This window comes from Polypterus senegalus, chromosome 10 (assembly GCF_016835505.1).
Source record: "Polypterus senegalus isolate Bchr_013 chromosome 10, ASM1683550v1, whole genome shotgun sequence".
In the NCBI taxonomy this organism is placed as follows: domain Eukaryota; kingdom Metazoa; phylum Chordata; class Cladistia; order Polypteriformes; family Polypteridae; genus Polypterus; species Polypterus senegalus.
The window spans coordinates 42,882,537-42,906,847 of record NC_053163.1 but is presented as its reverse complement, the minus strand read 5'-3'; the positions used below and the strand labels follow the sequence as shown (position 1 = coordinate 42,906,847).

General features: G+C 39.5%; 1 protein-coding gene across 1 annotated transcript in view; it reads left to right on the top strand.

Moving 5' to 3' along the window:
* Positions 1-24,311, top strand: part of col4a5 (collagen, type IV, alpha 5 (Alport syndrome)) — a 481,130-nt gene that overhangs the window by 212,883 nt on the left and 243,936 nt on the right. The window contains exons 18-20 of the mRNA XM_039765771.1: positions 517-558; positions 1,743-1,830; positions 12,632-12,667. Coding sequence (XP_039621705.1) covers positions 517-558; positions 1,743-1,830; positions 12,632-12,667 — 166 coding nt within the window. The remainder of the gene's footprint in view (positions 1-516; positions 559-1,742; positions 1,831-12,631; positions 12,668-24,311) is intronic.

The window sequence follows — 24,311 nt, the reverse complement described above, 5'->3', positions numbered from 1 at the left end:
ATGGATGGATTAAAAGCCAGAAGTCTGTATGACCATCAACATCAAGTGACTCTGTGAGAACCTTAACTACAAAGAGGACTATTTCATTTATCTTAGGTAGAATGCCCAGAGGGGACTGGGTGGTCCTGTGGCCTGGAACCCCTGCAGATTTAATTTTTTTTCTCCAGCCGTTTGGAGTTTTTTCTGTTTTTTCTGTCCACCGTGGCCATCGGACCTTATTCCTTTTCTATGTTAACTAATGTTGTCTTATTTTAATTTCTTATTTTGTCTTTTATTTTTTTTTTCTTCATTATGTAAAGCACTGTGAGCTACTTTTTGTATGAAAATGTGCTATATAAATAAATTTTGTTATTGTTGTTAATACCACAATGGATTTAATTAGACTTTTTTGACTCTTTAATGTAAAAGTGAGAACAAATCTGTGCAAAATGGTATTAATTCATTTTTTGACAGTAATTCATTCTATTAAAGTTTTATGTAGTGTTGCTCCTGTATTTAAACTTATTTCTTCTTCAGGGTGAGAAAGGGGACTGTGGCCCTCCTGGTCCTCCAGGAAATGTAAGTGATACTGATACTATTGCTGATTTCCTTTATTGATGTTTATCATTCTTTCCATTTTCTTTTTCCTGCCTTTTCTTTAAAATTAATAAAAAATTGTTTAACAGAATGTAAATAATTGGTGAATACAAAGTGACAGTCACAGGTTTTTTTTCCAGATACTACTTTTCTTTCAGTGTTCATTTTAAGATTGAGTGCAAATTCTATATATTAATAACTCGATTTATTGTGAATTGTTCCTAAAATCTAAAATTCAGTATATTTCTATTCAATTCAGTTTATTTTTATATTGCACTCATAACTGAGTACAGGCACACAATACTTTTGCACATTCCCACGTAAAAAGTACAGATTTTATAAATTACTAAATACAGAACTTTACACATAAAGACAAAGTTTTGTTTAAACAAACAAGAAAATTGAATAGTTCGAAACTAATTAACATAAATAAATTAATTGTTTAACTATGGCCTGTTGACAATAGAGGAGGAAAACAAGGAACAGTCAGCAGCATCCATGGAGAAAATAAATCTCTAGGTGTCCATGGTCAATTGTAAGGGAGAAAGTCAAAGACAAGCCATTCACAGTCATAGTCCTAGGGATCTACCACCCCCTCCTGTGCATTGTAGAGTAGAGTTTGTGTTGGGCTGTCTAATCTAACAACAGGATCATTTTATTTGATTATTCAAAGTCTCGGGCGGCACGGTGGCGCAGTGGTAGCGCTGCTGCCTCGCAGTTAGGAGACCCGGGTTCGCTTCCCGGGTCCTCCCTGCGTGGAGTTTGCATGTTCTCCCCGTGTCTGTGTGGGTTTCCTCCCACAGTCCAAAGACATGCAGGTTGGGTGGATTGGCGATTCTAAATTGGCCCTAGTGTGTGCTTGGTGTGTGGGTGTGTTTGTGTGTGTCCTGCGGTGGGTTGGCACCCTGCCCAGAATTGGTTCCTGTGTTGGCTGGGATTGGCTCCAGCAGACCCCCGTGACCCTGTATTCAGATTCAGCAGGTTAGAAAATGGATGGATATTCAAAGTCTCTCTGTGCTGAATTGATTTTTCTTTAGTAGATTTTTTATTTTAGTAATACTATTTCATTAACTAAATTTACAATTTTTGTAATAATCTTTATAATGGCATCACGTCTTGTTAAAATATGTGTGTTACATTCTGTATATATTTTACTGTCCTTTCAGTTTGTTGATGACCAGAATCGAGTCGGTCCAAAGGGTGACACAGGATTCCCTGGACCTCCTGGTAGGAAGGGTGAAAAAGGCAATCCTGGTAAGTTGTATTAAAGATATTAAAAAAATAGCATAATAGATAGTAGTCTATGGTATTGTCTGAGAGATAACCTGGCATTAAAAAATGTCAATTAGGCACACTAATGAAGAGCAGCTTTTTTTTCTTACAGCAAACAAATCATCCAGTTTCAAGAAGTACAGTAATTTAATTTCCCTTCATGTCAGTTTATCTGTAGTAACAACCCTTGATTTTGTACCACAAAGTAGTTTACAGTACATTAAAGATATATGTAAAATATTGATACTTTTTTAAATTAACCCTTCGTTTCTCGAGTTTCGTGAACTCTCATAAGTGCTCGGCTGGGGTGTATTGCACCCCACTGTTATTTATGGAGAAATGATAGTAAGAAATATTTTAAATGCAATTTAATTAATCTTCACTAGGACATGTAGCATTCTCTGGCTTTTCATGTTTACAAAATCACTGTCTAAACTTTCCTTTTCAGTAATTACAAGTGGGAATAAAAAAAGGTTTCATGTCTCTATAACGTATACATTCATTCTATCTGTTTCAAAAGTGATCAGAGTTCACAACTTCATGAAAAGTTCCACTATTCCTGTGTTTGTTGGGAACTTGTGGTGCACTGATTGCAGGTTGGAACCAAATGTTCCATGCATATGTATTTACTGCAGGAATGACACTGAAATCTTATTTTTCTGTCTTTACGTCTTGGACATTCCATACACCTTGCCTGTTTTGGATTCTTTGCTGATGGGTTTGCAGCAGAACTTTCTCCGGTTGTTCTTTTGAGCTTCAGTTGCATCTCTTTGCTCTGATGAGAACTTCTGGCCTGTCTTCGGCAAAGTTGTTCTTGAACAAGGTCCAAGGCAAGCTTTTTCAGGAAAAGTCTGCGCCGCAATGCATGACCTGTGTTTTCGTGGTACATCGCATGAGCATTTACTCCAGCGACATTCACCAGTGAAAAGAATATAGTAAGAGGCTATCTTCTGCTATTTCGGGAAACATCATAGGTGCAACACAGCTGGTCGACTGTATCAGCTCCACTTTTTGTTTTATTATAGAAAGTAATTATTTCAGGTTTTTACTTCTATTTGGTGGAACTGTTGATTTTGGCATCATGGTGCATTGTTTAAAGTAAATTCACAACCTTCCCTTTCTTGTGCATGTAGGAACCTAGTGCCACGTTCTTCTGGAATCTGAATGTGCTGAAGTAAATTGACCAATTTTTTGGCAATGAAATTTGTGAAGGAATTTTTCACTTGTTCTTACGTTTTGTTCTCACCATTGTTAGCTTGTGGTCATTTAGGAGCTTAGAAGCTAGAGGAACTCTGGTGAACCAATTATCGACAGTTATGTTACATCATGTTCCTGAAATTGGAGACACCATTCTTTCCACAAGATCAGCCGGTGAGTTGCGAGTTGGGCCATCTGGCTGCTTTTCGACATACACTTCTAAGTTCGCAGTATAAAAAACTTTTGCGTCCGCATTGGCAAAAATTTTGAGACCATATTTCGCTGGTTTTGATGGTATGTACTGGATGAAAGAATACTGACCACAGAAGGCTTCCAGCTTTTTGTCAATGCTGACACATGCACCAAGAGAATAATGAGCCTTGCAATTCTCCACAAAGATATCAAATACATCTTGAAATGCTGCCAATTTGTTCACGGCAACCTTTACGAGTATCCCAATCATCAAATCATAGACACTGTAGCAGAAACCGGAACCGGAAAAGTGACATTGTAATGGTAAATATTTCCACACCGGTGCCATCACTGAGCCAAAAATCTGCTAAATTTTGCCTTCCAGATCTGAGAACTCCCAAAAGATATAAAAGCCCAAAAAGAGCCTTTAGCTCAACTTCATCAGTTTTTCCGACCCTAGATTTGTTCTTATATCCAGTGGCAACTTTGTTGATGCATTTGTTAGCGCAATCAAGAAGCATCTCCATTATGTCTTGTGACATGAACAATTCAAAGCACTGAGAGAGAGACATTGCATTTTTTGCATTCCCTTTGACTCTGGGCAATTCCTTTATAATATTATGAGCTCTGGTGCGAACTTGCTTTTGAGGTGGTGTCTTATACCATTTGGAGGATTTGTCTTTTCCTACATAGTCGCTTTCCTGCTGTGTTTCATCATAGTCATCTTCATCAGCATCTTCAGATAAGTCTGTATTATGTTCACTGTGGCTGATGTGATGGTTCAAACTCTGAATTTGACTCTGGTTCTAATTTGAAATCACTCTGTTCACACGATTCAGATTCACTTTCAGCCTCCTCCAAAAGTCTGACAAGCCTATCCTGGGCTTCCTCGTAACTCATCTGTAAATGGTGGAATTTTGTCATAAGAAAATAAGCTATAAACGTAACCCAGCAACAAAAGATTACCATAAAAATGTCATTCACCAATTTGGGTGGGGTGTGAAATACCAATAATACTCTGCAGAATTACTCTGGTGGGTTGCTAAACACCAAGAACAACGTAATATGACGTTATCAGCTCAAGGGTCCACCTCTCACTGACGCGCGCTCTTGCATGCGTAATACATTATTCAACTTGCAGCTACTCAAGGCATCAAAGCTCCATGTTGCGCCATCTATGAGAAGTACGCATAACTTTGGCAACTGGGGTGTACAACACCCCACCCGAATAACGAAGGGTTAAAGAGGAAATGGGGAGAAGAAAAAAAGTTTTCATTTATTCGTGTAGGTAACAAAAATAATCTATGTAGAAGAAAACTGTCAATCTGCACATCTCCCCTGCAAGCAGAAAAACAAAAAAACTTTTTGCAAAGATTGTTAATTATTTTAGTTATTTTTAGGTCTTCCTAGAGTGATATAATGCATTCCACACTTTGAAATTATAGTGACTTTTCTTGAAATAAGCATAGTTATTCAGATATTGAATATTATAAAAATATTGAATGTTAAAAAAAGAGACAGAGAAGAAAATGGAGACCCCACATAACAAAAAGTAAGTCTGCTGGCTAAATTAATGTGAGGTGATTTGGGATAGCACTAAACTAAAGTCAATAGTTTATTTTATATTTTACAGTGTCTGTAAAAAAACAGCTTTTATTCAGTTCAGTATCATAATACAGGTAGTCCCCAAGTTACGGACATCTGACATACGACTTACAAACAGGGCCGCAGCTGCTCCTTCATCTGTCTGGGATACGCGACGCAGGCTCCTCAGTAACTGCCACTCCGTCATCTTTGGCCTGGAGATGCTGCAAGTTGTGTCTGGACAGTGGATGGAGAGGGGTGGTTTCGCTGCTCGTGCAGTGTAGTGTCCCTCGGGCGGCTCTGGTTGATGAATGGGGCGGTGGGCAGATGGGTGCGTGGCAAGCGATGACTGGGGGTTCATAGTCAGTGGGGCCGGACGAAGGCTTGATGGGACGGTTCGCTAGCTGCCCACCACACCACTGCAGCTACTGCTCCTGCCTGGCCGGAAGCTGGATGGGGCAGAGGGTGGCGTTTCATTGCCTGTCTACCACACAGTCTTGCAGTGTCTCTCAAACGGCTGCCCCGCTCGTTCTTGGTGGGCTGCTGGTGATGCTTAAAGCGGTGACCTGGTTGTGGCTGAATTGATGCCATTGAGGGTGAATGGGGTGGCTGGGGGCAGCCTTGTTGTGTGCCTCGGGTGGTTGCCTGTTCGTTCTTGGTGGCGGACCCTGCAGGCAGCATACTATATGCAAGTGGAGGTGACTGTGTGGTCCTCGCCGCCCCAATTCATTCTAAATAGCAAGCCTGCATTTACTGTTACGTGCATAGCAGAATGTTGTCTCTCGTCAGTACACCAGACGTGCCGATGAGGGGTGCCTTCCTGCTATGATAGCATGTACTGCAGAAAAACTCATCTTAACCTTTTGTCTTCACCCTTCAAAAGTGTCTCTGAAACACAAATCTGATGCAACTGCTGGTGATACAGTAAAGAAGAGAAAAAACATCACCATATAAAACAAAGTAGAAATAATTAAAAGGTCAGAGAGAGGTGAAACTCCACATTCATTGGCAGAGCACTTGGTTTACAGTCAGTCAACAATAACATTTATTAAAATAATGTACCTGTTCCGACTTACATACAAATTCAACTTAAGAACAAGCCTACAATCCCTATCTCGTACGTAATCCACAGACTGCCTGTATCAGTATGTACTATTGACAAATATTGCTATGTAAAGCATTTCATTAATATTTATCACATGCAGTGTATTTTATAATATCAGAGTAATTGTTATAAAAAGAAAATGAAAGACTTTTCAGTATAAGCTTTCAGATTTTAATGAATACATGCTGAAAAGTACCACATTTAATTCAACTCAGATAAAATACTCATTCCCCTTTTCATACAAGAAACAGTAATAGGATAGGGTTTAGTATGAAATACACACCTGAAGATAATGTAATATGCAAACAGACATTAATGGTTTAAATAATGTCATGAGGATAAAATTAATAAATGCTATTTAGATTTTAAAGATCTTGTGAACTAATCCTAGTCACATTAATTTATGTACTGACTGTGCAACCTGCCTAAGATGGGTTGAAATCTAATTAATCAATCTAGTCTGGACAGATATACAGACACATTCATAGACACTTGCCCTTTTGTTAAGGTGGATCTTCTTTTTCTTTTGGCTGCTCCTGTTAGGGGTTGCCACAGCAGATCATCTTCTTTCATATCTTTCTGTCCTCTGCATCTTGTTCTGTTACACCCATCACCTGCATGTCCTCTCTCACCACATCCATAAACCTTCTCTTAGGCCTTTCTCTTTTTCTCTTACCTGGCAGCTCTATCCTTAGCATCCTTCTCCCAAAATACTCAGCATCTCACCTCTGCACATGTCCAAACCAACACAATCTCGCCTCTCTGAGTTTGTCTCCCAACCATCCAACCTGAGCTGATCCTCTAATGTACTCATTTCTAATCCTGTCCAACCTTGTCACACCCAATGCAAATCTTAGCATCTTTAACTCTGCCACCTCCAGCTTTGTCTCCTGCTTTCTGGTCAGTGGCACCATCTCCAACCCATATAACATAGCTGGTCTCACTACCGTCCTGTAGACCTTCCCTTTCACTCTTGCTGATACCTGTCTGTCACAAATTACTCCTGACATTCTTCTCCACCCATTGCACCCTGCCTGCACTCTCATTTTCACCTCTCTTCCACAATTCCCATTACTGTGTACTGTTGATCCCATTTAAACTCCTCCACCTTTGCCAAACTTACTCCTTGAATCCTCACCATTCCATTGACTTCCCTCTCATTTACACACATGTATTCTGTCTTGTTCCTACTGACCTTCATTCCTCTCCGCTCTAGAGCATATCTCCACCGGGTCTCCTCAACCTGCTCCCTACTATGGCTGCAGATCACAATGTCTTCAGCAAACATCATAGTCCACGGGGACTCCTGTCTAATCTCATCTGTCATCCTGTCCATCACCATTGCAAATAAGAAAGGGCTTAGAGCCAATCCCTGATGTAATCCACCTCCACGTTGAATGCATCCGTCACTCCTACTGCAGACCTCACCACAGTCACACTTCCCTCGTACATATCCTGTACAATTCTTACATACTTCTCTGCCACTCCCTACTTCCTCATACAATACCACAACTCCTCTCGAGGCACCCTGTCATATGCTTTCTCCAAGTCCACAAAGATCCAATACAACTCCTTCTGGTCTTATCTATACTTCTCCATCAACACCCTCAGAGCAAACATCGCATCTGTAGTGCTCTTTCTTGGCACAAAACCTGCTGCTCACTAATAATCACCTCATATCTTAACCTAGCTTCCACTACTCTTTCCCATAACTTTATGCTGTGGCTCATCAATTTTATCCCCTGTATTTACTACAGTCCTGCACAGCCCCCTTATTCTTAAAAATTGGCACCAGTACACTCCACTCCTCAGGCATTCTCTCACTTTCCAAGATTCCATTAAACAATCTGGTTAAAAACTCCACTGCCATCTCTCCTAAACACCTCCATGCTTCCACAGGTATGTCATCTGGACCAATGGCGTTTCCATTTTTCATCCTCTTCATAGCTGTTCTTGCTTCCTCCTTGCTAATCTGTTGCACTTCCTGATTCACTATCTCCACATCATCCAACCTCTTCTCTGTCTCATTCTCTTCATTCATAAGCCTCTCAAAGTACTATTTCCATCTGCTCAACACATTCTTTTCACTTATGAGTGTGTTTCCATCTTTATCCATTATCACCCTAACCTGCTGCAAATCTTTCGCACTTCGGACCCTCTGAGTGTTGCTGTCATCAAGAATTTGATTGTCAAATAATGCAAAGAGTATGCAACACGTGTTTCGCCCTAATTCTGGGCTCATCAGGCGTACACACTCACTGCACCCCCTCTCAGGAATCGAACCTCGGATGTCAGCTCTAGAGGCAAAGCCTCTTGCGTTGCGCCACGGCGTGTGGTTCGTTTATTTGACAGTATGTAGATTGGGGTATACATATATATCAAAATACCCACTCTTCGCAGCGGAAAAGTAGTGTTTTAAAGAAGTTATGAAAAAGGAAAGGGAACATTTTAAAAATAACGTAACATGATTGTCAATGTAATTGTTTTGTGACTGTTATGAGTGTTGCTGTCATCAAGGATTTGATTATCATTATTTCCTTCAATCAGGTTCGTATTTGTAGGATGTGTTGTGTTCAAGTTACATTCCGTGTTTGTCAACCGTTGTAAAGATAACAGGTTTCATTCATCGATTCCTTTCTTACTGCATCAATAAACAGCTTGTCTTATTCTTTATTTGAGACATCACACACTGCATGCACAGGTTTTTTTTTACACTGTCTTCCTTTAGCTGGACATTGACTTTTTCCAAGCTGCACTTATGAATATGCTTGTATGCGTCACTCGCTTCATATTCTTTTGCTGCCTTCTCAATTGTGTAATGCGTTTTTTGTTCAGCTTTCTTTGGAGCTCTTCCTTGTTCTCTCTGCATACATGTTCACAGTCAGTTCACGTGAGCCGCACAGAGTACATGCATCGAAAGTTCTCAGCTGTGCTTGTGCTATCTCGTGCGATGTCCACAGCTTTATTTAATGTTAGCTAAGACCCGGCACTTAAAAGTTTCTCTCGCAGTTTTGCTGAGTTTGTGCCAAACACCACCCTGACCATCTCATCTTCGTCTGAATATTTAGAGGCAGAGTGTTTCTATTGGATTGCCGCTGATGGACGGCCTTATATGGGCAGGCACTCAATTACGTGGGAGGCGTGACGATGAGGGACGGAACTCCGCCTCACATGGCGACCGAGCTGCAGGCTATGGCCGGTATATATGTACATAAGTAGGTTCCAGTTATGACCGTTACGCGTAGAATTTCGAAATGAAACCTGCCTAACTTTTGTAAGTAAGCTGTAAGGAATGAGCCTGCCAAATTTCAGCCTTCCACCTACACAGGAAGTTGGAGAATTAGTGATGAGTCAGTGAGTGAGTCAGTCAGTCAGTGAGGGCTTTGCCTTTTATTAGTATAGATGATTATCTCATATCTTTCCTACAAAAATACAGTAAATAGGAAACCAAGAAGGCATCAGGATTAATCAGTAAATTTACCAGAATAGTTTAAGAATATGTCAGGTCTCCAAATGAGGGCTTTGCCTTTTATTAGTATAGATTATCAGTTAAGTTAGCCCACCTCTTATTAGCAACATTTATTGAAGCCAGAGACAAAAAAATTCTGCTTCAAACATTTTGCCAAGCACTGATTACCATTTTTCCTAAGAAAAATAAGGACTTACTACAATGTGCATCATACAGACCAATCTCACTTCTGAATAATGATGTTAAGATACTCTCCAAAGCCCTAGCTAGAAGAATTGAGAAAGTGCTCCCTTCAGTAATATCAGAAGACCAAAGCAGATTTATTTTAGATAGACATTTGGCTTCCAATCTTTGACGCCTATTTAATGTAATATATTCACTCACAAAGTCTAACATTTCAGAGCTCATATTATCTTTGGAAGCATTCACCACTTTGCATAAATTTGGGTTTGGCCTGAACATATGTGCATGTATCAAACTACTGTATACCAGTCCAGAAGCTTCAGTCTGTATTAACATCATTATTTCAGACTAGTTCAAACTAGAACACGGTACTAGACAAGGATGCCCTTTGTTACCACTGCTATTTGCAATCTGCATTGAGCCATTGGCTATTTACTTTCAAAATGCATCAGAGATAAAGGGGGTTTTCAGAGAAGGATGATATGATACTGTATATAAAATATAAATAACATGTAGTATTATTATTATTATTATTATTATTATTATTATTATTATTATTATTATTATTATATGTAAGACCCACAAAGTTCTGTGCCTACAGCTCAAATAGCACTAGCAGAATTTCAAAAGATATCTGGACTTAAAATTAATTTGAACAAAAGTGTGCTCTTTCCAGTGTTCTCTAGCAAACAACATTAAATTGGACACCTTCCCTTTTATCATTGCAGATTAGTTTAAATACCTAGGGGTCAACATCACAAGTAAATATAAAGCTCTTTTTCAGCAAAATGGTGCTGTTTGAATGGATACAATTAAATAAGATGTGCATAGATGGTCTACCCTCCATCATACTTTGGAAAGAAGAATTAACATTGTGAAGATGAATATCCTACCTAAGCTTTTGTTCCTATTTCAAATCATCCCCATATACATTAACAAATCTTTTTTAAGAATTTATATTCAATTATAGCCTCATTTATTTGGAAATGGAAAAATCCACACTTTCAAAAAGTGATCCTATAACGACCTAAATCAGAAGGCGACATGGCTCTACCTAATTTTTAATTTTATTACTGGGTGGCAAACATAAAAGCTATAAAAACCTGGACATTGATACAAATAAATAAACACAGACACTTGATTGGTCTACAATAGAAATGAATACAGCACTTCTTCATATTCCTTGCTTTGTACACCAGTAAATACAAGGTATCGTCAATATACTAACACCCCAATTGTGCTTCATTCACTCAGAATATGGAACCAATGCAGGAACCAATGTGGCAACTCTACATAACCACCTTTTTCCACCCTATCGAACATATTCAGTTTTTAATGTTTGGAAAATGTAGGAGATTAAATCATTTAGAGATTTGTGTATAAATAATGTCTTTGCATTCTATGAACAATTATACTCCAAATTTAATCTTCTACCAACAGAATCTTTCCACTATCTCCAAATTAGAAACTTTGCTAAACAGAATCTGCCCTGTTTTCCTCACCTCCCACCTATTTGCTACTCCAGAAGAAATATTGATCAGTCTTGGGGGCTCAGACAGCATTTCTATAATATATAAAACCATTTTAAAGTCCCTTCCATTTAAAGATCCCAGGGTACAGTGAGAAAAGGATCTCTTACTCAGCATTTCAGAAACAGAGTGGAAGGCAACCACACTTAGAATTCACTCTGGCTGCATATGTGCAAAACGTCCAGTTATTCTTTTATTGAGCGCACCTTTCTCATTTGAAATTGTCCATGCCCTGTAAACGCTGCAATCAAGCCCCAGCTTCACTGTGCCACATATTTTTGGTGTGTACAAAATCAACATCGTTCTGGACGAAGATGTTTAAATGCCTATCAGACAGCCTTGGTGTCACAATTCCTCCTAATCCATTAATAGCTTTTTTTGTGTACTCCCAGATGGGGTTAAAGTGAAGAAGGACAAACAAAATGTAACTGCCTTCACTTCACTATTAGCACGTAGACTTGTTATTGGGAATTCTTGAAATAGTACAGAAAATAAAGTGAAACAGTCTCAATGATTTTAAGTGAACATGGCTACAGCCTACCATGCATGTCTTTATTACTAACAGCAGGATAAACAACGACAAAAATTCAAGATGGACATTCCACATTCTTCCAGCAAGCAGCAATAATACACTTCCGCCTAATGGTAAAATAAACAGTAACTGCTAAACTATATATATTGTAGCTGTTGCATTAAACATGTATTACATTACTCCAATACTTGTCTTTCTGAACTGGAAGAATCCTGCCCCACTTTAAGTCTAATGTTATATACTATTTGAAAATGGAAAAAAATCTAATTCTCAGTTAGAGGATATGTTCAAAACCTTTTTAAAACTTAGCAGGACCTAATCAATAACATTTTAGAATAAGCATTTATATTGGAGGAAAAGACTCCTTTCTCTCTTTACTACTTTTAACAGTTTTGCTCTGGTTGTTGGCCTTCCTCTTTCTCATGGGTGGAGGTTGATTTGATTTTAGTTTTGTTAAGTTTGAGTTGTATGGAATGTTATATGCTTTTAATAAATTCAATAAATAAAATAAAAAAAAATCTATTTTGTGTTTTATATGTAGCTTTTATGTATTCCAAAAGAACAAAATTACAATCATATCCATTTTTAAAGAATTATTTGTAAACATATATTGAAAGGGACTGATAAGAGATTTAATGTGAGTTAAGTAACTTTACCTATATTGAGTATTTACTACAATTTAAAATAAACAAGATAAAATGTTGAATTTTCACAGTTAAATCTTTTAATTAAATAAATCTTTATAAATTTAAGAAGAAGACAACATAGCGTTAATTTTTTTTGCCATCTGCCTTCACTTCAGCCATTAAGAACTTGCTAACTTGCTATGTAACCCAGCATTCTATTACTTTTCTTAATTGCATCTACATGCTGTTTAGTTGTGGAAAGTGACAAATCTGTGAAGAATTCCAGTTCTTTCAAAATGCAGACTCTCTTTTTGTAACTATTTTTGATATTTTGGTTTCTGTTAAAGTACCTTTATTTTCTTTTAGGTTTTCAAGGTCCCCCTGGCCTAACTGGACCTCCAGGTAACTAATTCAACATTAATTTATATTGTCCACTTATTGAGATTGTTGAAAAGAGGATGGGGGAAGGTTATATATGGCAGTATATTTGCTTTTATGTTGTGTGTGAGCACATGCTCCTAAAGAAATGGTCATCTTCCTCATATCCACAGATGTGGCAACCTCATAAAGATGCTCCCAGTTCATTACTACTGACAGAAGTACAGCATATTTGAAAAATGGAGAAAAATAAGAAATGTGCAGATATAACCTTGAAAACACAATCAGCTGTAGAAAAAATCTGTACATTTATCATCATTAGGACAAGTTTCTGTGGTCTTCAATAGTTAAGGCAAGGAACATTCAACTCTTCAGCTAAGTTCATGGACCTTTAACTGTCAGTAGATGAGTTTTTTAAAGAAAAGCTGTTCAAAGTTGCATGGCTTACTAATTGCATAAGAATAGCATGCAAATGTGAAAACAAAGTCAAAGCAGTAGCAGCGCAGTGTGGCAAAGACTCTTTTATTGCATTATTTAACACTAGAATTACCAACGCCTACGAAAAAACTTGTAAACCCGGCCCACCTTAAATCCCTAAAAATGCAGCGACAAATTTCGGCAAAAGTTAAATGCTTGTGTCATGAGCACGAGGCGGCTATGCAGTGTCTGCAACGGACGTGGCCATCCACCGTGCATAAGCTACCTTACTGACATTGGCGGGCGAAGGAGCCACCGATTCTTCCTTTGCCCAGTGCCACCACAAGCCTAGAGCCGCCCCTGAGTACTGCTGCAATAAATTATTTCATCGAAGTGAAACCCATGTTTAATAACGTGCTTTAACTCCTATCATAATAAAAATGATATCATGTATACATCTCAGTATTTTAGTTATTCAGAGAGCTGTAATATCACGAATGTAATGGATTCTGTGTCCAGTTGGAGGAAGAGAGCCAGTTTAAGAAGCAAGTAGTGATTCACACATATAGAGCACATAGAAGATCAAATACAAAACAAAGCATTTAAGGGGTTACTTTAATTATAATGTGATTTGAGAAATTGGTTAATTAAACGATTTTAAGATGAAGTTTATGATGTTCTACTTTAATGACAAAGTAAACTACGTGATTAAAGTGGAAATGTCGAGATTGAAGTTGACATTTCGTGCTTTTTCCCCACTGTGTGCCTTTTTTTCTCTGTACCCTAATAAGCTTTCATATGACACTCAGACAGTGGGCTAGAACTCGCCTTTTCACGGCAACTTTGATATGTGACTTCTTTTTTTTATTTCCGGCACTGTGCGATTTTATGAACGTGAGCTTTCAAGTTTCTCCAACACGCTATGTCACTCGATCAACTTCCTTTTGTTGATTATACCACGGTTTATTTGAACAAATAGTATGCTTTTCCTTTGCCTCCACTTGGTATTCGCTGAAATTCTTATATTTTCCCCCATGCTTTCCCCATTGTCTTTTCACAGAAGGCTGAACTTAAGGGCGATTTATATTGATTTGCATATTCAAAGAGGCATAATTCTGGGAGGAGTTGGGGCGTTACATAAAGCGCACGCACGAAAGTTACTTTTCACGCTGATCGGGATTTATGTAGCAGAAGAACGTGGAAGTTGGAGTACGCACAGATTCCTGCATCTGGATTTTTCTGTGCGTAAGCACATTTCGGCTTTTGTGCTTACGCAATGTTATAGTGCGAGTTCTACGCACGGCGTTATACATGAGGCCTCAGGACAGGCGACCTGCACCGAGAGGTCGTGGGCTCAGGAGAAAGCATCTGCATTGGCCTGCAAGGAACCTTTACGATAAACAACACTAAAACGATAAGGTTGAAGGTCTAAAAACCACCTAGTGACCGGGGATTAGACTCACAGTGAAGTGACATTCACTGCAAAGTGGTGTGATCGGTCACCAGAGTAAACTCCCGACCCAGTAGGTAGTATCTTAACTGCGTGATAGCCCATTTAATCGACAAGGCTTCTCGCTCTACCACAGTATACTTGGTCTCCCGGTCCAGCAGTTTAAGGCTGAAGTCCATAATGGGGTGTTCAGCACCATCGACGCATTGGCTCAACACGGCACCTAATCCTGTGTCCAATGCGTCGGTCTGGAGAATAAAGGAAGAAGAAAAATCAGGTGATTACAAAACAGGTGCTGACATAAGGGCCAGTTTTAAGTCACTGAATGCCTTATCCGCCAAATCATCCCATACCACTTTTAAAGGTTCTCTTTTCTTTGTCAAATTAGATAAGGGCCGGAATAAATGACAACATCATCTAGGTAAGCGGCACTATATGAATTGTGGGGCCATAGCAGTGTATCGACCAGATGTTTGTAAGGTTGCTGGTGCCCCGTGCAACGCAAATGGAAGAACCCTGTATTGCCAATGTCCACTGGGAGTACTAAATGCGTTTTTTTCTTTAGTGGAGGCTGTTAAGGGAATTTGCCAATACCCTTTGGTCATGTCAAGAGTAGTTAGAAGCTGCGCACTCCCAGTCGGTCGAGTAGATCGTCTATACGCTGCATGGGATCCGCTTCAAACTTAGAGACCTGATTAAGCTTACATAAGTTGTTACAAAACCTCCATGAGCCATCAGGTTTAGGAACTAAGACAATTGGACTAGACCAGGGGCTATAACTTTCTTCAATAACCCCCAATTCTACCATTCGTCTCACTTCCAACTCTACTTCCACATTCTTTGCCTCCAGGAACCTATAAGGTCTTTCCCTGACAATTTCCCCCGGCTCAATAATGATATCATGCTCAATCAGGGCAGTTTGTCCTGGTATCTCATTTACAACTTCGGGTATAGACAAGATAGCCATTTCTAGGTCTTGTCGTTGTTCGGCTCGAGCATCGCTATGTTCGGAGCATGGCGCTACTCGAACGAGCACCACATGTGCTCGTGTGCCATGCTCGAGTCTCTGCCCCGCACATTTTGCGGGTTGGAGACAGCCAATCAAGGGGCAGGTAAGTACTGCCCTCACTGTAATGCCAGTAGCCATGTCAGGTGCTGGCACTACAGTGATTGGCTGGCCGGAACACGTCATCGGGTGCTAAATAGCATGCACTCGCATATAATGTTTTAGAGCGTCAGCTCACCTGCAGACACTCCCATATCATGTTTTAGAGCAGTGAAAGGCAACCTTTTTTGAGTTGCGGCACACAAAGTCCAAAAATTTTCTTTCGTGGCGCACCTGAGGGACTGCCCATAAATAAATTTGTGATGACACAATCAATGGACAATTGCCAATAAAAACAGTTAATTTTACAAGTTTGAAAGACATTTTATTAATAAAGGAATCAAAGGATAAATCTTAAATATAATTAATCTGAACATTGAGATTGTTTTGAAGCACATATGAGATTGATGCGAGGATCAATTTTCGATAGACAGACGCGCATTTCCTTGTCAATCATTTGAAGTCTCTCACGTTTCTTAGACTTCATTTCTATAAGTGTTCCATTATCTGTTTTTCCAACATAATTTTTTTTTTAAACATTATCTTTTTAATCAACCAAAAATTCAAAAACACTAGCAATTTTAAATATTTTACAAAAGTTTTCACGGCGCCCCTAGAAAATTCCATGGCTAACCAGTGCGTCGCGGCGCACCGGTTGCCCGACAATGTTTTAGAGCGTCAACTCACTTGCAGGCACAGGCATATAATGTTTTAGAGCATCATTTTTCCTGTAATATTGATTTTTTTGGGGGGGTTTGGGCGTGTTTTTGTCAGTCTGTAAAAGTGGCGTACAACTTGGACAAACTAATTCCTAGCAGCGACTTGGGAGTCCAAGATGCATCCAGACATCATCCCCATGCTGTTCCCGGTCCATTTGGGTGGTGTTTCTGTCACTTTCTGACCTTTTCCAATGGACCAGGCACCCTCCCCTCTTCATAGCAGGGGGTGCCTGGTTGTCCCCCATTGACTTACATTATACTCGGGTGCTCGGACCAAACACCCAAACACTTTGGTGCTCGCTCATCACTACCGACTCGTTCAAATGGAATATCAGTAAGGGGTAACAGAACGAGAGGAGCTCAGTCCTTTCTAGGAAATTGATGTAATTGGCATTCGGGACACGAAGCACAAAAATGTTGGACCTCTTCATTAATTCCTGGCCAATAGAATCGGAGCTTAATTCTCTCCAAAGTTTTTTCGGAGCCTAAATGGGCTCCCAGAAGGTGAGCATGTGCTAATTCATATACTTGTCGCCGAAAAGTATGTGGTATTAGCAATAATGTTCGCACTTCTACCCCGTGTTCTGCCACTCTATACAATAATTCATTTTGTATTGCTAAGAAAGGCATCGGTGGCAAGGGATCTAAGGTTGTATAACCATTGGTGGATACTATTGCATTTCTCACAAATTTTAAGGAATCATCGTTCCATTGTTCTCTTTTAAATGATGAGGGAGTGAATAAAAATTATTAATATCATTCCAATCCCTTCCTAATATGACTGGAAACAGAGGATCCGGTAATACTGTTTTATAGTACCAGATATCTCCGTGTATACATTTAAGGCTGGTTTTTATTTTTAGCCATTGTTGCGGTAAAACAAAACGGGAAGCAACAATAGAAATGTTACTCCCGGAATCGAACATTGCTCTTACCTTTCTGCAATTTATAATAACTGCACCTGTATATGGAAGAGACAAAGGGTTAATCACAGTGGCACAATACCTTTCTCCCTTCACCAGTGAGCAGTCCATGGGTTCACAGGGGCAATTAGGTGACAGGTGTCCCATCTTCCCACACTTGAAACAGTGGGGAAGGTGGAACAGTTTATCTCTTTTATGGACAGCAGGTTCAGGAGCTTGTCGGGGGGGCTCAGGAGCTGCCCCACACAAATGTTAGTTACGGCGAGAGAACCGTTCTGATCACCCTGATTTGCAAGCTGCCCAATGACGCTCTGCTATTTTGATTAAGGTGTCCATGTTGTCATATGGTTGTTTCCAGACTTGCTGGGCAATATGACCAGGGAGGGCATGTACGAATGTTTCACAAGCCAGTAAATCACCCATTTTATGGGAGTTGTTTATGTCGGGCCGTAGCTATCGACAAACTTTGTTCCAAGCCTTGAAAGTTTGGGTTCGTAGTGGCTGATCGGGATCAAACTGCCACTCCCTCCATTCCCTCACCTGTTCTTCCGGAGATATGCCGTAGTGCTTGAACACCTCACTTTTGAGAGCATCATAATCAGCAGCGGGCGGCATGGTGGCATAGTGGTAGCGCTGCTGCCTCACAGTTAGGAGACCTGGGTTCGCTTCCTGGGTCCTCCCTGCGTGGAGTTTGCATGTTCTTCCTGTGTCTGCGTGGGTTTCCTCCGGGCACACCGGGTTTCCTCCCACAGTCCAAACACATGCAGGTTAGGTGGATTGGCAATTCTAAATTGGCCCTAGTGTGTGCTTGGTGTGTGGGTGTGTTTGTGTGTGGGTTGGCACCCTGCCCAGGATTGGTTCCTGCCTTGTGCCCTGTGTTGGCTGGGATTGGCTTCAGCAGACCCCAGTGACTCTGTGTTCGGATTCAGTGGGTTGGAAAATGGATGGATGGATGGATATTCAGCAGCCTGCTCCTCAGTTAAATCGTAATAGGCCCTCTGCGCTGGTCCTTTCAGGTAGGGGGCCAGTAAGTACGCCCACTCCGACCTTGGCCATGCGTTCCGCTTAGCATTACTCTCGAATACCAAAAAATAAGTTTTAACATCATCGTCTTCTGTCAGGTTGCTTAACTTAGTAGGTAATGACCGAGCTGCCTCCATCCATACAGATGCGTTTGCACGAGCCATAGACTCAGCTAATTGAGTCCATGTTTCGCCCATCTGGATCTTCAGGGTGCTGAGATTGCCCATGATCGTGTTAAGGATCGCGTTAAGGTCCTGCTCTTCAGACATCTTTTAAAAAAGCGAATCCTGCCGACTACGCCAATCGTGGAGTTTTTCCCAAAATAAGAAAACGTTTCACACAAACAAAGTGTTGGGGACAGTCCCTGTATATTGTCCTGCGGATAAAGTAGCAAAATAAGTGATCAAATGAACCAAAGAGGTAACAGTTGATGAAAACCGAAAGTGATGTTTTTTTGAAGCGTCGAAAGTGATGTCAGTTCATGTGACCGGAAGTAATATTGTGGCGGCCATTTTGGAAGCTGGAAATGTTGATGATTAATTTTCCTCTGCTTTTCTGTGGAGAGAAGAGATTCCGGTAAGTACCACGTGGCAACCCTTCATTTTGCGATGTTTCACTCACCTTTAGGCTTTCTGACTGCCTCCTAATCGCACGTGTGTGGCACATGATGTATAGAATACAACTCCAAAGTGGTTATGCTGAAGCTTAATAATACACTGGTGAGGTCTCATCTGAAGTACTGTGTGCAGTTTTGGTCTCCAGGCTACAAAAAGGACATAGTAGCGCTAGAAAAGGTCCGACTACACTCATTCCAGGACTACAGACAATGAATTATGAAGAAAGGTAAAAAGAGCTGATCCTTTTCACTTTTAGCAAAAATAAATTAAGAAATTATATGAATGAAGTGTTTAAAATTATGAAGGGAGTTAATTCAGTGGATCGAGGCTGCTATTTTAAAATGAGTTCATCAAGAACAATGGGACACAATTGGAGACGTCAAGCATTAGGAAGTTTTTCTTTACACAGAGAACCATAGACACTTTGAATAAGCTACCAAGTAATGTGGTAGACAGTAAGACTTTAGGGACTTTCAAAACTAGACTTGGTGGGTTTTTTTTAAGAATTAAGTTGATAGGACTGCCAAGCTTTGTTGGGCTGATTGGCCTGTGCTCATCTTGATTGTTCTGATGTTCTAATGTTCTAATAATCTTGCCATAGGAGTGTGAGCTACTTGAACATGTTCAGCACCATAAATAGCTGGGGACCAATCAGTTGAAGCCACAATGTCACAATCGTCTTTGATCGCTTGTATCAAAATCAGAGCCTGACAAGTCATAATCCAGTTTAGAGATAACAGGCAAAACGTCATCCCTGGAGCGTTCTGCTTTACACATCCACTTGGATCTCTCGGCAGGTGTCAGGGCCATTTTTACCGTTGTTTGTGCCTTGCTACTCATGGGAGTGTAGGAAATCTCTGTCAAAACCAACAAAGGTAACTTTCTTTCTAGCAACAAGACTCCAACTAAAACATAACGGTTGGTTTTGTCAAAGTGGACAGTTGATTACTATCATCAACTCCTCCTTTTGAAAAAAGTCAACATCAGCCCTGAAAGAGTTAAATTAGTCATATATTTAAAAAGATTATTTGGTTTAACTCTTAATATAAATTAATCAAGCAACAATGACTTACATTCCTAGTTCTTTGGTATTTGATCTTAATTTACAAAACAATGTTTCTGCAAGTATTTCTATATTTCTGGGCTTGGTTTGCAGAAGATAGTCTACCAGATTTTCTGACCTTTTTAAATCTATTGATGCAACTATGTGAAATGATTTTCTCCAGTGTTAAGAAAAATATTAGTTTTGGAGCTGTTGGGACACATTATTATTATTTAATATGATTTAAAACTACTTATGGTTTATTAAAATTTTTCAACTGCCATTTTGTTTTCATGACCACACTATGACAAGGAAGGTATTTAAAATGATGACATACTCTTCCTGATGTCCAAGATTATGGATATTTTAAAAAGATGTTTAGAGTTTTCTTTCTAGAGGATTTTCAGAACTAAAGTACTTTCTGCATGTTCATTTTGACTTTGATTTTGGGTAATGTTTCTAACTTGCTGTTTTGATGTCAATTTGATTTCATACCTTTTTTGATCTTTCCTTTATCTGTTGAAAAATTCACATTTTCCCCATCTCCTGGTCTATTACAAACCATTTTTCTTTGATTTTTTATCATTGTTTTTCTAATTAATACATTGTTATTTCATCCATTCTTCATTGTTTATTTTTATAGAAAAGCCTCTAGATGCAGTAGATATATAATATAAGGAAGTAATGAGAGAAAGCATGTTTATGGCACCAAGGCAGAAGCCCTGTTTAATAATTAAATGTTGCTTGCATAGGAAAAAAATACAACAAAAATAAATTGACCAACAGTCCTTCAACCATATATATAATTGGGATGGTTTAAATCTGTCTTCTAAAAGAGTGAGGTGGGGAGGTCAGAGTTTTAGGCAGAAGTGACATTATTGATTTTGTGAAAAATCCTCCTTCACTCTAGGGAAGACAACACAGAGGGAAGTTAGTGATTTTGTTTCACAATCATCATTCCCCATCTTTATGTGTTTGAAGCCAGAAATCTACTCCTCCGGTTTTCATGTGTTACAACAACAATTAATTTCAATTATAGTAAAAAATCACACAAGAAATTCCTCTAAGCTTTAACATGCCCTATTTTGTAACAGCCCCCCAGCATTGACTCCCTACGAACACAAAAAAATAAGTCCAAAAAAAAACTTCTACAGAAAAAAATGGAAGAAACAGACTGCAAGTAAAAGTCAGTGAAGCCTCAGAGGCTGATACAATAGGCTAAAATTCTGCAATGATATACAGTAAATGAGACTATTGTCATATATAACACTAAATAGGTAATATGATATCAAAAACATTGACAATGGATGTTAGAAATCATGACCATGTTTGGAATCACACATTCAACTACATTAATAGTAATGGTATAAACAAATATTTGGAAAAGTGATTGTTATACCTTTATTGCTGCAATAAATGCAACTCAGAAATTATCTTCACAAGGTGCATTTGCCTATATATAGCTTTTGCACTTGTAGATAAACATCCAATTTGCAATAATTTGGATCAGTAATTTTTTTCCTTAGCTTTCTGAGCCCTTTTCTTTTCTGAAAGCGCTTTTATCTTTTCAACATGTAACTCCCTTGACATGGCTTCCTGTGATCTTAAAAGTTCCATTTATGGCCAGTACTCATGTTCAGACATGAGTAACATGGAACATTCAAAGTGAAGGAGAGCGCTCTCATGTATTGCCTGTTGCATCCTTCTGGGCATGGGTGGCCCTGCTCTAGTTTTGTTCCCCACAGACTCCACAGCTGAGGACATACTGACTGCTGCATCATGTTTTCCTGTATCTGCAGTGGGTCATGGTGTTCCAACAATGTGAGTGATGAACAATTTAAAGAGATTGTTATTTTCATGGGAATTGTTACATATGCAATATTTTCATTTTTATTTTAAAACTTTTGTAAAAACTATATTTGTCCTTTATTTCCTGCCCCGGGCGTGGTTAAATCTCTTTCTTGCGGGACTTATAACACTGCTCGCATTGTGAAGGGGGGGTCTGAACACTCACTAAAGACATCAGTTCAGCTGCTGTCTTGCTGCTGCTGCTGGCCAGCTGTGTGTTCTGCTTGTCAGGCTTTGTGTCAATCATTTAAAAACCTGTACAGCAGCTGGCCTTTTGCCAGTTTGCATCTATGCCACTAGCGTTCTGAATGAGTAGGGGGTGGGGGGTGAGGGCTGAGCGCACGCTAAAAAGATGCGCTCGGATCATCTGCTGGTTTGCTGCAGCTGCTGCTGGCGAGCTGTGTGTTCTGCTTGTCCTTGTTTTAAGAGCTGGGAGCACTTGAAGTGAGTCTGCCAAAAGCATTCCAGTAACTGCTAGTTTAGATGTCGATGAACTTGTTTTAAATTGTTTGTAAGTAGGGCGTGACGTGCAAAAGTCACCATCTCACGGGATTTGCCTCCTAAGGTTATAATGTCTAATCTTGCGTGTCGCTTCGCTCAACAACTCCCACCACAGGGGCACACTAGGTTCCTGCCACTTAGCGTCTCTCCCGTTCTCATTGTGAAGGGGGGGAGCTGAACGCACGCTAAGGAGAAGCGAACGGATCAGCTACAAGCTTTGTGCTGCTTCTTCCAAGATGCGTGTTCTGCTTGTCGTTCTGTGCGTCGATCATTTAAAAGCCTATATAGCAGCTGTCCTTCCCTCTCACTGCCTTGTCTTGGGTGACGTTAAAATGTCTCTCGTGGGACATCAAATTGTCTTCCAAGAAGATCACGCCTCTTCTCACTAGTCTACCTGCCAAGATTTTTTTTTTTTTATAATAGAGAGATGTTACTCATATCCTTAGCCTGACATCCACATATCATATGTGTTTACAAAGTGTATTTTAATAAGTTTACATGTGTGTAAAGTGTGTGGGAGGTGTATTTTAAGGCTTAAACAAAAAAAAATGTTTATTTATATGGTCTTTCTACAGTATATCACGGATTTTGACCTATCGCTGATGGGTCTAGAACGTAACTTCCGCGATAGGCGGGGAATCACTGTATATCAATTTACACTTTTCCATTACATTATTGTACAGCTGGTATACACATACCTGGTGGGACAGATTCTGCAACCACTTCACCACTGTTAGTGACATATTCAAGACCTCTGATAAATCCGGGAGCAACCGCACCAGCTCTTCCTCCACTGGCCCCAACTCTTCTGGTCTAACCATTGTCTGATGCCTTATCATTGCCTTTCTGCCTCCTTTTATCTGCTTTCACAAATCTTTTAGGTGAGCAATGCTGCTCAGCTGCCAGTTTAGAAACTGTGCATTGAAAGGTGCTGCCAGATTCTTCTGAATTTATTGGAGTTATCTTTGAGGTTGTAGTCCAGGGCTGCCAGGAGATCTCCCATGATATTTATTATATAGAGCTTGTGCTGTACTGTGAAGTTTGCACCATGGTGAGAAATTCTTCATAAATATTGTCTAGCCTCTGACTGGGTATTTTATACCAACCCACCTCTGATGCCAGCATTCTAAACATAACTAAACTATGTATTAATTTATAGGTTTTTTTATGTAGTTGAATTCAAACATGCTGTTGGCTGCCACTTCAGATCATACTGTTACATCAAACACCTTATGTAACTCTTTCTAAGGTGTAATTTGTACTCTGCCAGTGGGATAAGCCTGTGGTTGAAAGATAAAAAAAATGATTTGACACTAGCAAAGGAGACCATTATGAATGTAGTAATAAATCAAGCAAAAATGATACCTTTTATTGGCTAACTAAAAAGATTACAATATGCAAACTTTCAAGGCAACTCAGGCCACTTCTTCAGGTAAAATGTAATCACGTTTACATAAACCAATAAAAGGTGTCATTTTGCTTCTCACTGAAAGCATTTTGAAAAAATGTTACTCACTACTTGCACTTGTTCTGTTCTGTTGCACTTGTTCGGGTATTTGTATTCAAAACTTCAGCGTGGAGAAGTGAGATGAGGCATGGCAGAAATAATTATTTTAGCGGTAGCTGAAACTGTCAAGTCTGTAAGTAAATTACCAAGGTCGTGGCAATGAATAGTTAAACGTAGCAGTGTTTCCTTAGTGGAGAGAAGTTAAGGCATATAAAGAATAATTTGATAGAGCTCCACGTACCACTAGTACAGTTAAGTGTTAACACTAATAGCAAGGGAGAGCATGTGAATTCATAGGTAAGAAAGCATTTATTTTAAGTACAGGAAGGCCGCTGACTTGTAACCAGTAAACAGAGGGACACCGCAGTATTTAGACGGGTATCTATCAAGAAAGCTCGAATAGGTAAACGCATCCATTAAAACAGACAAACTAAATAAGTAAGTAACTAGTGGCCAATATTTGGTAAGTGAGTCTTCTTAATAAGAAGGAGTAGTGTACAAAATTTTACTGGATAG